This window comes from Watersipora subatra, chromosome 3, assembly GCF_963576615.1.
Source record: "Watersipora subatra chromosome 3, tzWatSuba1.1, whole genome shotgun sequence".
Lineage (NCBI taxonomy): Eukaryota > Metazoa > Bryozoa > Gymnolaemata > Cheilostomatida > Watersiporidae > Watersipora > Watersipora subatra.
The window spans coordinates 39,646,522-39,664,825 of NC_088710.1; the positions used below are offsets into that span (position 1 = coordinate 39,646,522).

Here is an 18,304-nt window from a genome sequence, read left to right on the forward strand (position 1 = left end):
TCTAAATCATGCGTTGAATAGTAATGGAGAAGCCATGCATAGGATCAGTCAAAGATCGAAATAACCTGCTGCTGAGATTGGTTTTTGAACAGCAATGAGTTCCTAATAAATGTACATTTATCATCACAACTAATGGTCTCAATTTTCAAAATGCTAGGATCATGTTTATACACTGTGATAAGTGACCTGCAAATTGTCACAACACAATAAAACACTAATTGGCGGCTATTGTCTTCTCCCAGGAGGAAGGGGAGGAGGTAGCGGGTCTCTAGTAACATCACATATAGGTGGGGGTGTGTCACTTTCCTCATAGTAATATTGAGCATCGCGTAGATAGTCTTTGAGAGATGTCGGTATAAGTAGCTGGTCAATATGGTCAAACCTTGTATGCTTGCGAATAACCAGTCTTGCATTATGCATTAAGCTGTTGACAACGTTATCACGCGAGATTGGATATAGAATATTTACTGGAATGGGTGGTTCATGTGGCTGCCGAGAGCGTATAAAATATTGCACATTCCGATTTCTAGAATTGACCATTGTCTGATGTATCAGCTCCATTATTGAACTAGATTTCATGAATTGGCTGTCCACATAGTCAAAACTGAATACACCTACAAACAAATGGCTAAAGGCAAAACAAACTTACTGCATATGAGCTAACTCAAATATAAGATGATAAATATATAGTTGAGAACATAAATTCGTAAAAAAACTTATAAAATTTGTGTAACTTGCGCCCCTTCCAGACGAGACAAGTTTCACTGTTTGAATCTAACAACAGAAAAACAAACAGTTCAATTCAAGTTTGCTCTACCATAGGTGATGGCTAGAATATAACCAACAACCTATAAGCTACGAGTCCTAAATTTCAATATTTAGCTGTCCATTTGCCTGTTACCGTAAAACCTCTAATTGAATGCCACCTCTATTTGGACACCACCTCTATTTGAATGCCATCTCTACTTGACCGCCACTTTGATAATTTTTGATCTTTATGAACCCGTAATATCATTTGATCAATACAAAAGTGTCCACAAAATCGTACTAATAATGAATTGTTTACATCAGTAACAATCAATTCTCTCGTCCAACTCCATGGCGTTTCTTTTTTTCGGTAAAACTTTGAAAGCAACAACATGGTAAATAATTAATAACTGTCTCAGACTGATAGTAGTTTCTTGTTTAATGCGGTCTTGATATTTTGAAGTACATGTATTTAAAAAAGCGGCTTACATTTACGATAGTAGATGAACGACTAGTTTTAGGCCAAAGGTTACATTTAGTGAGAAAAACTTTTACACATTGCATTTGTGCTAAATGCAACGCGCAAAAGTATTGCTCTGCCACAAAATTGTTTGGACGCTAATATTGACTAGCTCAGCAGTACAGAAGAAGAGTTGAAGGTCAGAAGAAAGACATTGTGGAACATGTTGGACAACCAGAAGATGTTTGTTCCATCGAAAGCAACAATCGGAACGCAGCTATCCGAGCAAATGATGCAAATATTTTTGTTTCAAAAACGTGAATGTTTGTTTCTGCGTGTAATATAAGTATGGTTTGTTTGTAACTTGTCTTCGAATATATATATATACATGTATATTTGTAGCATTCGATAGATCATTATACAACTTGTAAATTGGCAGATTTATAGCATCATTGCGGTAATCCGATCTTACAATTGATCGATGCTCGTAACTCCTCTTCTATTGCATGTAAAAAGCTAGTTTTGGCTGCAAACTAGCAAAAATACTAATGAATACAATGAGCTTTTATGCAACAGTATTATTAAATATAGATATAAAATAAAAATATGTCTTCAAATTTAGCATGAAATAAAAATTGAAAGCTTCTACAAATTTGGCAAGCAGGACACAGACTATAATATCATTGCGGTTTAATTGCAAGCAATTATAGATACCAATTGGTAGAGGTAGAGATATTTCTCGGTTTCTCAATGCATATTTATGAAAAGATCTTTGGCAAGTTGAAGATAAGTTAGCAGATTTATTGCATCCATAACGTTCAATATTGCTCCGCCGCAAAGAGAAGGCAAAATATAGGTGATATTAGCTTTGCCTGTAAAAGGGCTAAATTTATTTTTCCAAAGGTTTAATGAGCCAATTGAAAAATACAATGCCAGCCTCTATTTGAATGCCACCTCCAATTGACGGCCACTCTAAATAAAGGATTGAAGAATAAAGCGTCATGACATTCAATTGAAGTGTAATATGGTATATTACACTTTAAGAGGCCTGCCTTTTCATGCACTGAGTACTATAATGCAACCAACAAAATAAAATTTATGGTAATAGTTGGTGTTTGACTGTCTGTTAGCAGAGGAGGCAGTATGACTCGCTATGAGCAGACAACTCCTTTTACGGGTTGACATGATTTAACAAGATTTCCAAAGGTTTCGCTGCAAAGCTAATTAAATCTATTTTCATGTGTATGTGCAGTGAGTATTGCAGACAACAGAGAATTGTACTAGCATTCTTGCGACAATCGACAAGCAATTCAAACATTTGTGCTTTCTCAGGCAATCAATAATCCTACAACGCCTTACTTTAGTTATCCAAATTAATTATGACATTTTTACCTCCACTAAAAGAGATCCGGACATGGTGTGTCCTCGAGTACATTCGAAAACTCAAAGCAAAAAAATGATGTTCATCGGAGCTATCACGAAGTAGAAAAACGCCATCTGGTTGATTCGCCAATTTGTCACATGCACTGTCCTTGCTCAATGGGCCCCAGTAGTACTTGCACTGTAAAATACATTTCATGTCATGCACCAGAAACAGTAAACAAATAATATGTCAAAATTTTGAGCATTGGGAATTATTACAACTATCAAAAAATAGGAATGCAGTTTAACACTTTTATTTACTACAATTACAAAATTAAATCAAACCTGCCTTTTTTTCTATTAAAATTTGCTTTTAGGGTAAAAAGATAATCGACCAAACAACACAAAATTTTTGATATTAATGTTGGGTCTTTAATGAGGATCAGTGGATTGGAGTTGCATTTGAATTGGCTGTTGAATTTTGAATCAGGGCGCCACTAGTCATAAATAAACAATTTAGTGATTGATTCAAATTACAAGAATGTATTTATATGACTGGTCACTCAGTGGCAGATATAACAAAATTATAACAGATAGGAATATGCTTAGCATGGACTGATTAAAAAATGCTTGTTATATAGGTATACTTACATCACGTAATTGTCGTAGGCTTGTGTAAAGGTCATGATCTACAAAACATTAATTTGTCAATATGAAAATTCAATGTGACACAAATATTACATATATGATATGAAAATTCAATGTGACACAAATATTACATACATGTACAGTGAAACTCGGATAACTCAAACTTCAAGGGACCGAGCAAAAGTGTTCGAATTATCAGAGCGTTCAAGTTATCAGAGCACTGTCACAAGTCCATGTATTTACTTATTTATTAGTAGATACATGAACATATACAAACTATAATATAAATCAAAAGCACAAATGGCTTGTTTCAAATTAAATGCTTCTAATGTAAAGTTTAAAACGTTTTTATCAAAAAGTATAGAGATTTTTTTATCACTTAAGATTGGTTTGTTGTTTGAGGTGATGTTATTGCCAGGACGTTTTTTAGATTGACATTGGCAAAACTTGATCGTTGCTGAAATGCTCAAAGAAAAGACATCTTTTTCTTTTGAGCGTTTTACCCACGATCAATTTTGCCGATCATTCTTGAAGTTTATGCAAAGATTACCTTACTTTACCTGGAATTCGTTAAGAGCAACACTCCGAGGCAGTTCAATTAAAAGTTTTACGAGGTTTTACGGTACATTGTATATCACTCACGCTTTTTGAATGGATACTTATTGAATGTACACACGTATTTTGTGTTTAGGTCAAACGATGAATAGTTTTTTTAGCTAAGACAACGTATACGTTTGATTACAACAATTTTTAAGACGTTTTAAACATTCAACATTCCGACGTTAATTCAACACGGAATCAACGTCGGAAAACTATTCATCACGGGCTAGCCGGGTCACGCACTCAAGGATTTTCGCCACGCAAATACAAAACAAAAACAACATGCTGTTTTTGTTTTGTATGTGCGTGGCGAAAATCCTTGCGCCCGTGACCCGGCTAGCCCGTGCTATTCATCGTATAGCAGTATAAATCAAATTTCACCAAACCTTTAGAACAGTCGTTGACAAAAATATTTTGCCGATGGAGGTAATAACGACGCTTATGAATTACGAAAAGTTGAAGTTTACCTCTATGGCTTGGAATAAAGTGATTTTCTAAAGCGATAGCAACTGTTTCGGAAGCCATTGGGCAAAAAACAGTTTGTTATAACAGTGTTGAGTTCGAGTTATATAGAGCCATTTATCATTGCGTGGGAACGGACCAAGCAAATCCAGTCGAGTTAACCATGTGTTCGCTATATCCGAGGGCGAGTTATCCATGTTTTACTGTATATGATATGAAAATTCAATGTGACACAAATATTACATATATGATATGAAAATTCAATGTGACACAAATATTACATATATGATATGAAAATTCAATGCGACACAAATATTACATATATGATATGAAAATTCAATGTGACACAAATATTACATATATGATATGAAAATCATGCTGACTGTACAAAGGGGAAGTGAGAGAAAATTAGACAGGCCAAAGAAAGATGTACCTGCCCTATTCTTAACGAGTCTGCGATGAGGTAACGGTGGAGGCATTTGCACCATTATATGCATCAAGTCAACATCAATCTGGCGAAACTGTTGGATTTCTGCTAAACAACAAATACATAAGAGTTCATAAAAATGGTCATCAGTTTTAAGACCTATTAGGAAAAACAACTACATTGGAGGGTGTTTTAAATCTTGTTCTTGTTTCTTGCTATGTATTATCTGTCATGATAATTAAAAATTTAATCAATTGGTGATCAAAGGCTTCTATGGAGCAACCTATAAGATTCATTACCTATCTACTCATTACTTTTACTCAACTATTTATGGTGAGCAAGATTTTTAGAGTGATGTCTGAAAAGTGCAACGTTAAAATCTCAGCCTAATCTAAGTCCTGCACTAGTTTGAGCTTTTGTTATCATAACTGCTCTATTTCCTGATGCAGGCATATATGTTATAAACATAGCTGCAATAACATATATGTAAGCATATATAACATATATGTAGGCATATATGTTATATATTCAGCTATGTTTATTTTTTACTTCATTTATCGTCGAACAAATGGAAGGTTATCAAAGAGTTTGCACAAAACTTTTCACAGAAACCCAATTTTCGGTTAGGCTGTTAGACATTCTATACTTGTTTTACAACTACATAAAAGTATGTTGCATTTTAGAAGCACACGTTTTATCTGGACCGATTCACACCGGACATGTTAAAATTAACTCCATGTACATGGCAAGGCAACACATGAATTTTACTAAATAGCTTCACGTTTCCAGTCACATAATCTCTGTCCTTTAACAAGTTATGTTGTCTTTGCTCAACAAATATGTTCCTTTTAATATATCAAGTGTAACATTTTCCTCAAATATGCTACTCTGATTCTGTGTTGTTCAAGAAAACTAGGTAGTTACAGGTTAGTACTTCTAGACTACAATTCGCCTCAAGTCAAAGATACATTGTAATATTCTCATGTGACTTTTAAAATTGTAAAACTGCTTAAAAGCTTTTAAAGTACTGTTGGCGTTTTCTCTTTTTTAATCATTCCCTGTTGACATGCATCCAACACTTCAAACTCAAAATAAAATCAGAAACTACTCTAATCAATATTAAGTTACGACTAAGAAATTGCATTGCACCACTTGAACGCTGGTAATGCAAATACAGGAAAACTTCGCATTCATGTATCTTAATGATATATATTGATCTTCAGCGAATTTCAATCAAAAACAGCAAATGAGAACAATGTTACACTCAACTTCTGGTACATGCCCGATAATCTGATTTAACTAGTATAGCGTTGAAAATTTCTTAGTTTTTAAATATGTTGGCAGCTATGTTGATTTTGCTTTTCAAAAGTTGTAGTAGGTGGATCTCAGCGGCATTAATCTTCAATATCGTTTCTGACAACATAATTATTGCGGTATGTTTGTCAGTAATCACATTACTAACACGGGGATAACATGAGGCAATCTATATATCCATAGCCTATTAATCACTACTATGTAAAATGTTCATTGGACCAACTCATTAGTCAAAAAGCTGATGTTTGCACGGAAAGTTCTATCTTTACCTAGCATTTTATTAAACTGAACAAGCCAGATGCTTCGTAGTTGTTTACAAAGCATCAAAATGTTATAACAAAATATTGCAACCTTTTGTATTTTTCGATTGCATTACTTGAATATATCTATATGTATTTTTAACTCTTTTGTGCATGAAACTACATACAAGCCTGTTCGCATTAACGATGGGTAATTATCGCTAGTAAGTTTCTCCGAGCAAATTTATATCGCCAGACTACACTATAAGCGACGAACACATAAGCTAACAAGGTAATATATCTGATCGCTAAGAATCGCCAGGTTCCTATAAAATGAATGTGACCTAAAAAAATCAAAAAGTGTGTTCATTTCAAAATTCGAGTTGAGCACATAATTGAAAATGATAATCAAAAATAATTTACTTTAACTTTTGTTGGGATTGATGTTATTAGCCATGCTATTAAGCAAGTTTGTTTTGGAATATTTCTTCCAGCGGCGTTATATAGCTGCGAAATTGCGTTTACGAATTAAAGGACACTAGACGTAAAGACGCTATTGGCCATAGTTAATGCAACGCACACGCATCAATAGAGCAACCTATTCTGCTAGGAAAGGTTAACCGGATATAGACGATGGCGATGTACTGCTGCAACATTTATTTTAGTTCTTTGCTCCAAAAATAGATCAGTCGTGGAAATTTTTAGCTAGTCCTATTTTACTGGTCAGTAAAAATAGAACGCAAGTCAGTATTGTTGTTTGATTCTCCGGATATTAAGGTAGGGAGGAAATGGTGAAGGCAAGGCTGCATTGTCGACGCAATTTAATTTAATCACTAATATGAATGTTCGGATAGAGGTGCAGGAATTATCATTGCGTAGTGAATGCATCGGCGTTATTAAATTAGTGGTTTTTTGTGCAAAATTTTGTAAGTATTAGTTTGTGTGTTTTTGATTCGAATTACTATATTTTAACTGTTTGATCTTGCCCAGTTGAGCCAATTTTTGGTTGGTTATTGTTTTGGATTTGTTTATAAATCTTCCTAGGTAATTACCTGTTTTTATTGACTGAGTTAATTTACGTTGATACACCTATTTCATCGACGCAGTTATTGTATATTACAAGAGTTTTATCAGCTAATGACTGAGGTCACGTGTGATTCAAAATAAACAGATATGTTGTGTATACGTAATTTACTGGATAATAAATATTTTGATTTGTTACTCGGCCCTTATTAAGTTATTGTTCGTGGTAATCTTGCGTATAGGAAGCAAAAGGGAAATATGTCCAATTCAAAATGAGCCGAAATATCTTATTGAAGGAGACCTTTCACTAGTTTAGATATATACATACATACATACATACATATATATATATAGAAATCTGGAGAAAACTACTTCAATGCAACGGTATGAGCATTAGATAGTTTTATTGACCACCACAGAATCACAGTAGCATATTTGATGAAAGTGTTTTATGCTTTTTTAAAGCTCTTTGCATAATGATAGCCTAAAATATTGTAATCGTAAAACCAACAATTAGTAAATAGTTTATCTAGTTTTGCTTTGGCTCAAATACAACCCCTTTTGACATATTGAACTGCTTACATCACGGTGCCTTAATTAACTAACATTGTGAAGTTTCTTATGAGCATTGTTCAGAAACATTTACATTGGGTATTCTCTAATGTTTTTTATTGTAGACTGCAAATTGTTAATTGATAGTTGTTCGTCATGGGACGGAAAAAGATTCAAATTTCTAGAATCGGTGATGAAAGAAATAGACAGGTATGTATTTATGATTAGCTTAACTCGCAGAGATTAGCTCAATTTCAATATCAAACTAATCTGAGAAAGATTTATTATTTGTGCCCAAAATTTTCTGTGATACGGTGTATACTGGTGGCTCCTTGAATACAAAATACTGAATTTATTGGAAACTCACACTAATGTATTAGAATGCTTGAAGTTCAACAACATAGGATTGTAACGCTAACTTGACGTAGCATCAATTAAGGAATACTTACAAACAACCCGTTGAAGACGGCTTTAATTATACTCTGCTAGACATGATGTTGCAAATCTTATATGCTTAGTGTCATCTCGGTGAGCATTTCCATCTATTACAGTGGAGAAGTCATCATACCAATATCCTGTTTATGTGTTTTCAGTCTACATGCATTATGTATTTTGTAATTTTATATGAAGTGTGCTTAATGCACTCTCTACAAAGCTTCTTGCATATTAATTATATTTTAGCTTTCACTTGTATTACTTCAGCACTCGAGTAAGATATTCTCCATGATTTGCTTTAAAGAAACTGCTAATCTCGTGACAGTATCCTGAGATAGTTTATTCACTATTTGGATTAGCAACTAGTTTCAATGCAAGCTGGTGAAAAAATTGAGAATCGCAATTATTATAAGTGAAATGATATGAATATTGGTAACAAGAGAGCTGGGGCAGTATTCTCCAGTTAATCTACTGAGCTGATTGATACAGCAGGTTTGTGGTGTTGGCTTTGACAACGAGCAAATTTCGATCAAGTGTTTCTTGCCACATACTTGTTAGAGCCAGCAAACACACAAAAAATGGTGGCTTTGTTTGTGGTTGGTGGTTTCACATCCATCCTAAAGCCATAAAACTTCTGTTTGGTGTTTGGAAAGTAAACAAGCAAACTCGGCTGAAAGTACATGAAGGTTTACATAGCTTGTGTCACCATAGGCATGTCACCATAAATGTTACGAAACTGAACCTTCTGTTTTGAACTTATACATTTCAGGTGACATTTACGAAGCGAAAGTTTGGGCTGATGAAAAAGGCCTATGAGCTTAGCGTCCTGTGCGACTGTGAGATAGCTCTGATCATATTCAACAGCGCCAACAAGCTCTTTCAGTATGCCAGCACTGACATGGACAAGGTGCTGCTCAAATACACGGAGTATAACGAGCCTCATGAGAGCCGTACTAATAAAGACATAATCGAGGTACTCTAGTTTAAATAACGCTATCATTGTTGTTGCTTTTGTATTGAGCCCTCAAGGTTTTTTGTTTGGTTGGTCGATGAAACCATACACTCAATAATTTGCTGTTGATTTGGCATTTACAAGCCGTTTGTGTTAAAACTCAAGTATGTTTCTAGCGTGGTCGTACAGCAGCTTGTTGGCTCATGAATACTCCCTCCGCATTAATAATGACTCGACTTGCAAATTACACACATAATCTGAAGTGTTTCGGATGGATCCACTCTGGAGTAACTGGTCATTGCAGGCGCTAAATAAGAAGGAAGCTACAGGGAAAGATGTAGACAGCCCTGATGATTCAAATGAAGGTTATGCATTAACACCCCGCACTCAGCAGAGATACGAACAGATTAACAAGGAGTTTGCAAGCGCGATGCATATGGGGTCTACTAGGCCTGGCTCTGGCCTTGATCGAGTGAGTAGTTTGCAGGGCTGCTTTTAAACCCTTTTGTATGTCATTTCTCCACCATATTCTACTTTGTTGTAAGAGCTAACTGACCAGATTTTTACCTCATGCGGATAATGGATCTGGTGGGAGCTTTTTGGTCAGCTCTTTAGTTCTAATGAAGTAACCAGTTAGTTCACTTAGGTTGCAGCTGCATGGTAAAAGCTTTCCGTCAGTCATTTTGCTTGACTGCACATCCTGATTTGTGCATGTCATTATGTCCAGTCTAAATATATGCGGCTATTCTTAGGCAGGCAAGTAGGAAATGGCAATTTAGCTCTAGCCAACCTCTGTTTGTGATGCTGAAGTTCTTCCAACTACATACGCGAGTGGCCACGCATGGTTGCCTTTCTGACGTGGGTTCAGCAATGCTAATCTTTTTGTTGATCTGACCACGTATGTTTAAACTGAGATTAAAGTTGGAAAACAGGGTTGCTTCCATAATGGAATCTTTTTTTAGCTGTCACCTGGAGCTGGTCCTCAGTATCCAGGTTTGCAAGGCATACAGCCGGTGCATAGCCCGAGCTCCTTTCAACCGCCAAGGAGTCCGCATCACAACCTTTCCTCGGCACCCCCTTCTCTCAGTCCACGTCCCTCCTCTACCTCATGTGAGTCAGCTAGCTATGTGAACTGGAGGTTACCCTTGTGTAAAGTTTGACACCATGCCAGCTTATTCTCATACACTCACGACCTAATTGTGATTGGTTCTATCTGGCTGTTGGACACGGTCTCTCAGGAATGCTTGTCCCATTCCTGAGAGACTGTAATATTCTTTTATATCTACAGGTTGAAGGGATAAGTAAGCACTTGTTTCCATGTTCATTGCTCATTCTCATTCGAGACTGTTTGGGTTTCATTGTTTGGTAGCTGATGCTGCCGGGATTATCTGCTCTGTGTTATCTGCATTCCTTTAATAGTAGCAACTAGTTGATCTTATGTAGTTCATACGTATCTATTACAATTTGCATCTTTATTCTTTAGCTCACTAATGAACCGCATAGATTGCTGCACACAGAATAACCAAGCATTCATTCTATTTAATTTTATGAGCTTACTTTTACACATAAACCTGTCACCAGGTTACTGTACCCTAGCTATATTTCAATCGTGTTAAGGCCTGCCAAGCAACTCTTCTGTGAAATTTTATAGCTTCTCTCATTGATTCATCTTCTATTGAGCTATCAGTTGATTGCCAGGATGCCTGTAATCAGTCACAGGTATGATAGTCTGCTCATATTGATTGAACTTTTTGTATTACTGCAGAGTCGATGGAATGAGTAGATCAAGCCAATATATGCACAAAATGTAACTAAGAAAGATATATGTTGCATTGGCTATCATCACATAAACTAAATTTTTAATCCATTTAGCACATGCCTTATGCAAGTGTTTGTTTAGTTGTTAGTTTTTTACTGTTTCTAATGCAAAACTGGCACGTATTTATCTCTTTCGCCACTTGAGCAAATTTATTATACAGTAGACACTCCTATAATGTATACCTTCCACAACCTATATAAATTCTCTATAACCTAAAGAATCTAAGTGAAGTTTTTGCTTCGTGCTACATAAAAAATTCCGTAGGCTATAATGTAGTGTCGTCGGGCAAGTTCTCAAATTCGATTTGAATGATAATCTATCTCGCCGCACTTGTGAACGAGAGACAAAAAATGATGCGCGTATAGTATTATATCTATTGTGTATACAACTTCAATGACATTCTAGTTCGTTGTGATAGATCGTCAGATGTGTCGACAAAACAGAGAATAGGTAGCTGCGCAATCGCTCATAAATACTTAGAAGCGATTGATTGGTGCAGATGTTACAGCGTTGGTCTACCAATTTGAATGTCATGACTTGGAGTATAGTCGAAAGTTATTTTTTAGCCTAACCTTGACCCCTGGATACAGATTGATGATTACAAGTAGTAGCCGACCACAAAAATATTTTTTGGTTTGCCTTATTGTAGACGTATAAAATATTTGTTACAGTGGGCGCTCCTACAATGTAAATAATTCGTTTTAGGGGCAGTTACGTTATAGGGAATTTATATTATATATACGAACAGTAAAATACGTGTAAATTGCCTAATCCGTTCCAAGATCTTTCTAAATTCACCCCTTTGGCCATGCAAAAAGGAAAAACTCGACTCAACCCTTTTAATTTGTGTGCTGTACCGTAACTGCAGTATTATTGGTTTGGATCGACAACTTGTCTATTTTTTATGATCCATCTTACTAGTTTTATAGACCAGGATTGCGGTAATTTTGCAATAAGTTGATGGAGAGCGCATATTTTTGACGTTTATTTACTACAATTTGCTCCGTTTTTCTACGCAGCAAAGTCTATTATTCAAAGTAAAACTATTCACAAATATTTTATACATTACAATAAAGAAAAACAAAAATACTTTTTTACTGGAAAAAGATGGTACTACCTGTTCGTCATGTATCTGCATCTAAAATGGTCAAGATTAAAATAAAAGATAACTCTATGAGATAACTCGTGACATGCATATTGGTAGGCTGATGCTGAAACGCCTATGAACAATCGCGCAGCTAGCGTATTGTCTGTTTTATAGACACTACTGATGATCTATTACGACGAACTAGATTGTCGCGAAAGTTTTATGTATAATAGGTATAACGCTATACGCTATCTTTTGTCTCTTTCAAATGTGGCGAAATAGGTTGGAGTTGCGGGTATACAAAGCAGCTCTCGCAATAGCTATATTTCTTTTTCTCAAGCCTGCATTTGATGCTCTTGACAAGGCCTTTGGTCCTAAATCCACTCCCCTTTGATAGGCATGGTTAGCTTCTGAGATACCGCTACCAATTTGTCTCACTGTCTCTTTCACTCACCTCACCATTTCTCCTAACCACACAAGTTGCATGCATATTCACCATCTTCTAACCTAAAATCTCCCTATCCACTGCTGAACCAGCCAGTATCAGGAATAAAAGGACTTTTTTTAGCACAGCTAGTATTTTTACGCCGAGCCATTATGAATAGTTTCTCGGAATGGAAGATGTACTTTTACAGATGAGCACTGCTTGCACATGTGTGCTAAGCACAATAAATGGCTTTGTAATAGTAGCACAGGCAATTTATTACTTATCTAAGCTAAAATCGGTTTCTAAAATAAGAATATGTAACTATTTAAAGGATTTTACAAAGGTCTATCTGATCTCGAAAATTTTCAGGATCTGTAATGAAAGGGTAAAAAACTTGTTTGAAATATCACTTACAAGAAGTTAACAAAATTATCTTCAGTTATTTCAATTAATACTACTTAATAAGTAAACCCAAGCTTATTTGTGAGTAAGCATTCATGCTTTCAAATCCTTTTTGCTTTCTATGAGATGTAACTCCGATACATTCGCGGAAACTAGCCATTCATGGTAGAAATTCTTTGTCTGCTAAATGAAGTCATACATTTGTATATTAATATATACTATAAAACCTCTAATTGAACCCCGTGGAGCTCTATGTTTCAACCCTTTTGTAGTAGCGGTCAATGGGAGGCAGAGTTCAAATAGAGACTGGCGATGTATTTTTCAAATGGCTCGTCAGATTTTTCAGAAGATAAATTTAACCCTATTACGGGCACAGCGAATGTCGCCTATATTTTGCTCTTTTTTCGGAAAAGCGATATTAAACCTTTTGGATGCAATAAATCTACTAACTTACCTCCAATTTGTCAACAATCTCTTAATAAATTTGCATTGAGAAACAGAAATATCTCTACCAGTTGATATCTATTGTTTGTAATTGACCTGCGATGATATTAGTATGTGTCCTTCTTTGCAATTTGTTGGCATTTTCAATTTTTATTTCATTCTAAATTTGAAGACATATTTGTATTTTATCTATATTTAACAATGTTGCATAAAAGTTCAATGTACTCATTAATATGTTTGCTACAGTTTGCATCTGAAACTAGCTTTTTATGTGCAATGGAAGTGGAGTTATGATCATCGATCCATCTTAAGCCGTATTGAGATAGCCGCAAAGATGCTATTAAATAACATGCTATAAATCTGCATATTCATAAGTTGTATAATGATAATCTATCAAATGATACAAATGTATATTCATGAACAAGTGACATAAATGAACCATACTTATATTACACGCAGAAACAAAAGTTAGCATTTTTCAAACAAAAGTGTTCTCATTGTTTGCTCAGATAGCTGCGTTCTGATTGTTGCTTTCGTTGGAACGAACATCTTTTAGTTGTCCAATATCTTCTGGCCTCAACTCTTCTTTTGCACTGCTGAGCTATTTGATATTAGTAGCCAAACAATTTTTGGCAGAGCAAAACTTTTATGCTCTGCATTTAACACAAAGGTTTGTTCGCTGAATGTAACCTTTGGTCCACAACTTGCAAACCGTTTTTTATATGCATATTCTTCGAAGTATTAAGACCACGTTAAACAAATAACTATTATTAGCCTGAGACAATTAGTAATTATTTCTATGGCGTTGCTTTCAAAGTTCATCTACTATTGTAAATTTAATCTGTTTTTATATATGTAGGTTATTTCGAAGTAGAAAAACCGCGTTAAACAAGGAACTACTATTAGCCCGAAACAGATATTAATTATTTCTATGGTGTTGCTTTCAAAGTGCATTTACCAATGTAAATGAACCACGTTTTAAATAGGTACATGTACTTCGAAGTACCAAGACTGCATTAAACAAGGAACTACTATTAGCCTGAGACCATCTCTATGGTGTTTCTTTCAAAGTTTTAACGGAATAAGCAAAAAGCTGGGGAGTTGGCCGAGAGAATTGATTGTTATTAATGTAAATGATTCATTATTAATACAACTTTGTGGAAACTTTTCTACTGATCACTTGATATTATGGGTTCATAAAGATCAAAGATAGTCAAAGTGGTGGTCAAATGGAGGTGGCGTTCAAATAGAGGGTGGCGCTCTATTTTTCAATCTTTCTCTCGTAGTGGCGTTCAAATAGAGGTTTTACGGCACTTTATAATCTATGTCAATATGTTATTGGTCTAAAGATGTTTCCTAGGCAAAACTTTGTAGTAGTAGGCACGATTAATAATCATAACAATAATTGACAAAAAGACTCATTTAACCTGCACATATTTCAACAAAAACCAAACCAATTCTAACAAACTAAGTCTCAAATGTATATCCTACCTTATCAATTTTGCCATTTCCTTATAAAAAACTGTGGTAACAATATCTGCACAGCCTTTCCATTAGCTTTGACTTGGCTGACTCGCAGTGCTTGGTTACATCATCCTTTCCTCCTACACTGGCTCTAAAGGAATGCTTGTACCCAAAGTGATATGCTAAAGTTTTACCTTTAAAAACTTGTATGAGAGACAATTCCTTGACCCTGTCCAAATATTTGGATTTATTCCTTTGTCTAGTATAGCACAAACAAACAACATAGCACAAATTGCTGTAAGGACAGAAAACCAAGCCGTAACCGACTCATTGATATTACTACATGTCCGAGTTTTGCTATATAATAGGACTGTGAAAGCTAGCCTTGCGCAGTTGTGTAAACTATTACCTACCGCAAGTGGTAGCAATGATCACACTATCCATTGAATGTACCAGTGAGATGGAATCGTTGTAGCTACTGTACATTTAATAAAAGTAGAAAACTTACTGCAAAAGCCTCTGGATATGTCTTCATTGAACATTTCTAACCTTGGTCGTTTTCAGTGGCTTTTGAAATCACTTATAAAGTTGCAATTACCGTAAATTAGTGCTGGGCACAAGTATTAAAACTCGGTGAACTTGCGGGTTTATCTTCTTTCGAGTCTCGGGTAATAGAAGTTTTGAATAATTCGATTTTGCGGGTTTGGGTTTTGCTACACGAATCTGTCGAGTTGAGTGGACAAGAACCTGGTCTATTGCGCGCTGAGCACTGTTTAACAACCCGCCTGCTAAGGCTACGAGCACGAATATCAGTCAATAGAAAATAGTAAAAAATAATAAATAACTTGAATAGAATTATAATTGCATTATAAATTTTAAGATATATCTGATGTTTAAAATTTTTAGACATAAAAACCATATCAGCAAACCCGATAACCGAAAAACCTGTTGGCCACGAATTACTCGTGCCAAGCACTACCAGCTACCCGATACTCGAAAAACTCGAACAGAAGTAGACGAGTCTAAACTCGCTGGCCAAGAAGTACTCGTGACCAGCACTACCACAAATCTTTGTATAAGCTGCACTTGTGAACCTGAAATTTTGTTTAAAAGTTTGGGGTGTGGCTTATACACGCAGTCTAAAAATTATATCTGTTAACTTCTTACTATGTTCAGGGTTAAGGTACTGTCACGAGAGAAAATTAACATTACACATAATGAAAATATATAAATGTAGCTATATAAACAAATTTTATAAGATATTAATAAATTTAAATATCATTTAATAATAATCATTAGTACAGTTAGAATTAACTGTGGAAATGCGAAAAGACTAAAAATAATTTATTCAACATTAAGACGCTAGGAAAGATACAGTACTTGTACTGCCAAGTACTACTGACCACGACTAAGGTCATTAGCCGTGGTCACTGTTGTGTGACATTTTCAGCACATGATTCCACTCATTGGTTTGTTTTTCGCTAATTCAAAAACTGCGGTAGCATTTCGGTTGGTAGTTTCCAAAGCTACATTCACAACTTTAAATTTGACCGCGGTGTCGTATTTTGGCCTTCTCGGTGACGTGTGTTACAAAATGTGTTCACTGATTCATTGTTTACTACAAGTAATTTGCTGAAAGCATAATGCGTCTTCCGCAAAGGTGAGGACACTGATTGGTCAATTTCCACCTTGTCAGCCAATGCCTCTTGGTGAAGACAAACAGACAGTAGACTTGGCAAATTACGCGCGTGGCTAGGTTAAATTGAATGCTTTAAATGAATGGAAAAATAAGGGGTGCTGATTATACACGCTGCATACCTGTAACTCAAAAACCTACCTTCAAAGTTTGGGTTGTGGTTTATACATGTTGGCAGCTTACACGTGAGAATTTGTAGTAATTATTATTAATGATTTACAGCTTTAGCAAAGTCTTCTTATTTCTTTATTATTAGTAATGTAGCGATATCAAATCATCTCAGGGCATGGGTTAGTTTTTGTGTTAACTTTACCAAATCAAACGTCTTTTATTTAAATACTTGAGACCTTCCGCTTCACTGTATCCATTTTTAGATCGCTTTTATTTTAGTAATGGTTGTGTGGTCATCTTGCAGCTCCTTGTATGTTATGTTTTACAATTAGTTAATTTATGCACGTTTTTGTTTTATTCCTGGTCAGTAACTCGTTATATTTATTCCATTTACTTTTATTTCCATTTGTCATTTTAAGGTCCAGTTGGGCCCGATTTTAGGTGGAATAATCTGGGAACTCTAGGCTCCTGTCTAAGACAGAAGGTATGATTGAAGAGTTTCAACTTTATACTGCATAACAACATCTTCATGTTTAAATTTATACCAAAATGTAGTTTTTGTTGTAGAATCATCCAATTCTGGGAAATGTAATGCATCGGTTTTCTTGTAGCTCGCAATTCCATCTTTACAGCATCAATCAAATGACTGGGCGAGACCCAAGTTGTATTTTAAGCTGTGTTCAATTATAGTTGTTCAATTACGCATGTACATGTTAGCCAGTTCCAGGGAAACTGATGCTTGACATGACTTGAAATGGCTTAAATATGGTGATTCTGCTTAAATGACAGTGGACTATTTCACCTGAACATGGACCTGCAAGATATCTAACGGAACTCAAATTGTTAAATATTTGCTTTTTAAATTTGTATTCACTATGATTTTAGCTGGGCATATGCTAGATGTGGGACATACAGGGGATTTCAACAGAGGCAATATAACTTCACCATCTAATGTGTCTCCTAGTGGCCACATTCCTCAGCCCCCAAGATCACCCCAGTCAAGGATCCCCCCACCCTCGCGTGGGCATCCCAATCTAACTGTTGTCATACCTAACAGTCGTGGTGAAATGCCCTCTAGCGCTGACCACCTGGTGAGTTCCTTCATTTCCTGTGCAGGAGTTTGTTTCATAAGCAAGGCTGCCTTTTCTGGCCAAAAAAGTTGTAAATTAGTGTTGTTTGGTTGCTTGAAGTAGCTGTGAAGTTTTTTTTATGCAGTAGCCATTGTGAACATGCCATTGATGACCCTGGGTGTCTTAGAGAGTTTGTCTTAGGGCGCCTAAATATTTCTCCTATTCATTGAATATTCATTGTTGTGCTATTAAAAATTGTAGGTTTATCTCTTGGACTTCATGTTCCTAAGGCTAAATGTCTTAGTTTTTGGTTATAGCGCTAGTAAGCTTCCTATCAACTTGGTTTGTAGAGAACCATGACAAATAATCTTTAAGGTTTCACTGGTCTCACTTTGAAACAGCGCTTTTCGTCTTTTTATGAATTTTCTATAAAATATGTTGGACTATTAATGTTGGCCTGTTAATGTTAATGTTGGCCGGTTCTCGGAGTAGGGCTGTTGATAAGGGAAATATCAATTTAGAATCACAGAAATGATCTTTAAATGGCTATAAAATCAGCATTT

At 35.6% G+C, this 18,304-nt stretch overlaps 2 protein-coding genes across 4 annotated transcripts in view; one reads left to right on the plus strand and one right to left on the minus strand.

Annotated features, from left to right (window-relative positions):
• Nucleotides 1-224: 224 nt before the first annotated feature.
• Nucleotides 225-6,311, minus strand: LOC137391395 (suppressor of cytokine signaling 7-like). The gene is made up of 5 exons (XM_068077855.1): nt 6,290-6,311; nt 4,713-4,814; nt 3,221-3,258; nt 2,600-2,768; nt 225-614 (listed from the first exon to the last, which is right to left on the minus strand). The coding sequence occupies exons 1-5, from the start codon at nt 6,294-6,296 to the stop codon at nt 226-228; spliced, it is 705 nt and encodes a 234-aa protein (XP_067933956.1). The 5' UTR covers nt 6,297-6,311; the 3' UTR covers nt 225.
• A 600-nt stretch (nt 6,312-6,911) lies between these two features.
• LOC137390106 (myocyte-specific enhancer factor 2C-like) overlaps nt 6,912-18,304 on the plus strand; it is a 39,748-nt gene continuing 28,355 nt past the window's right edge. For 2 of the 3 annotated variants that reach the window (XM_068076358.1, XM_068076360.1), the window contains exons 1-6: nt 6,912-7,036; nt 7,960-8,044; nt 9,039-9,242; nt 9,526-9,693; nt 10,184-10,331; nt 17,557-17,762. In XM_068076358.1, coding sequence (XP_067932459.1) covers nt 7,991-8,044; nt 9,039-9,242; nt 9,526-9,693; nt 10,184-10,331; nt 17,557-17,762 — 780 coding nt within the window. In that variant the 5' untranslated portion in view covers nt 6,912-7,036; nt 7,960-7,990. The other variant, XM_068076359.1, reaches the window with a different exon arrangement.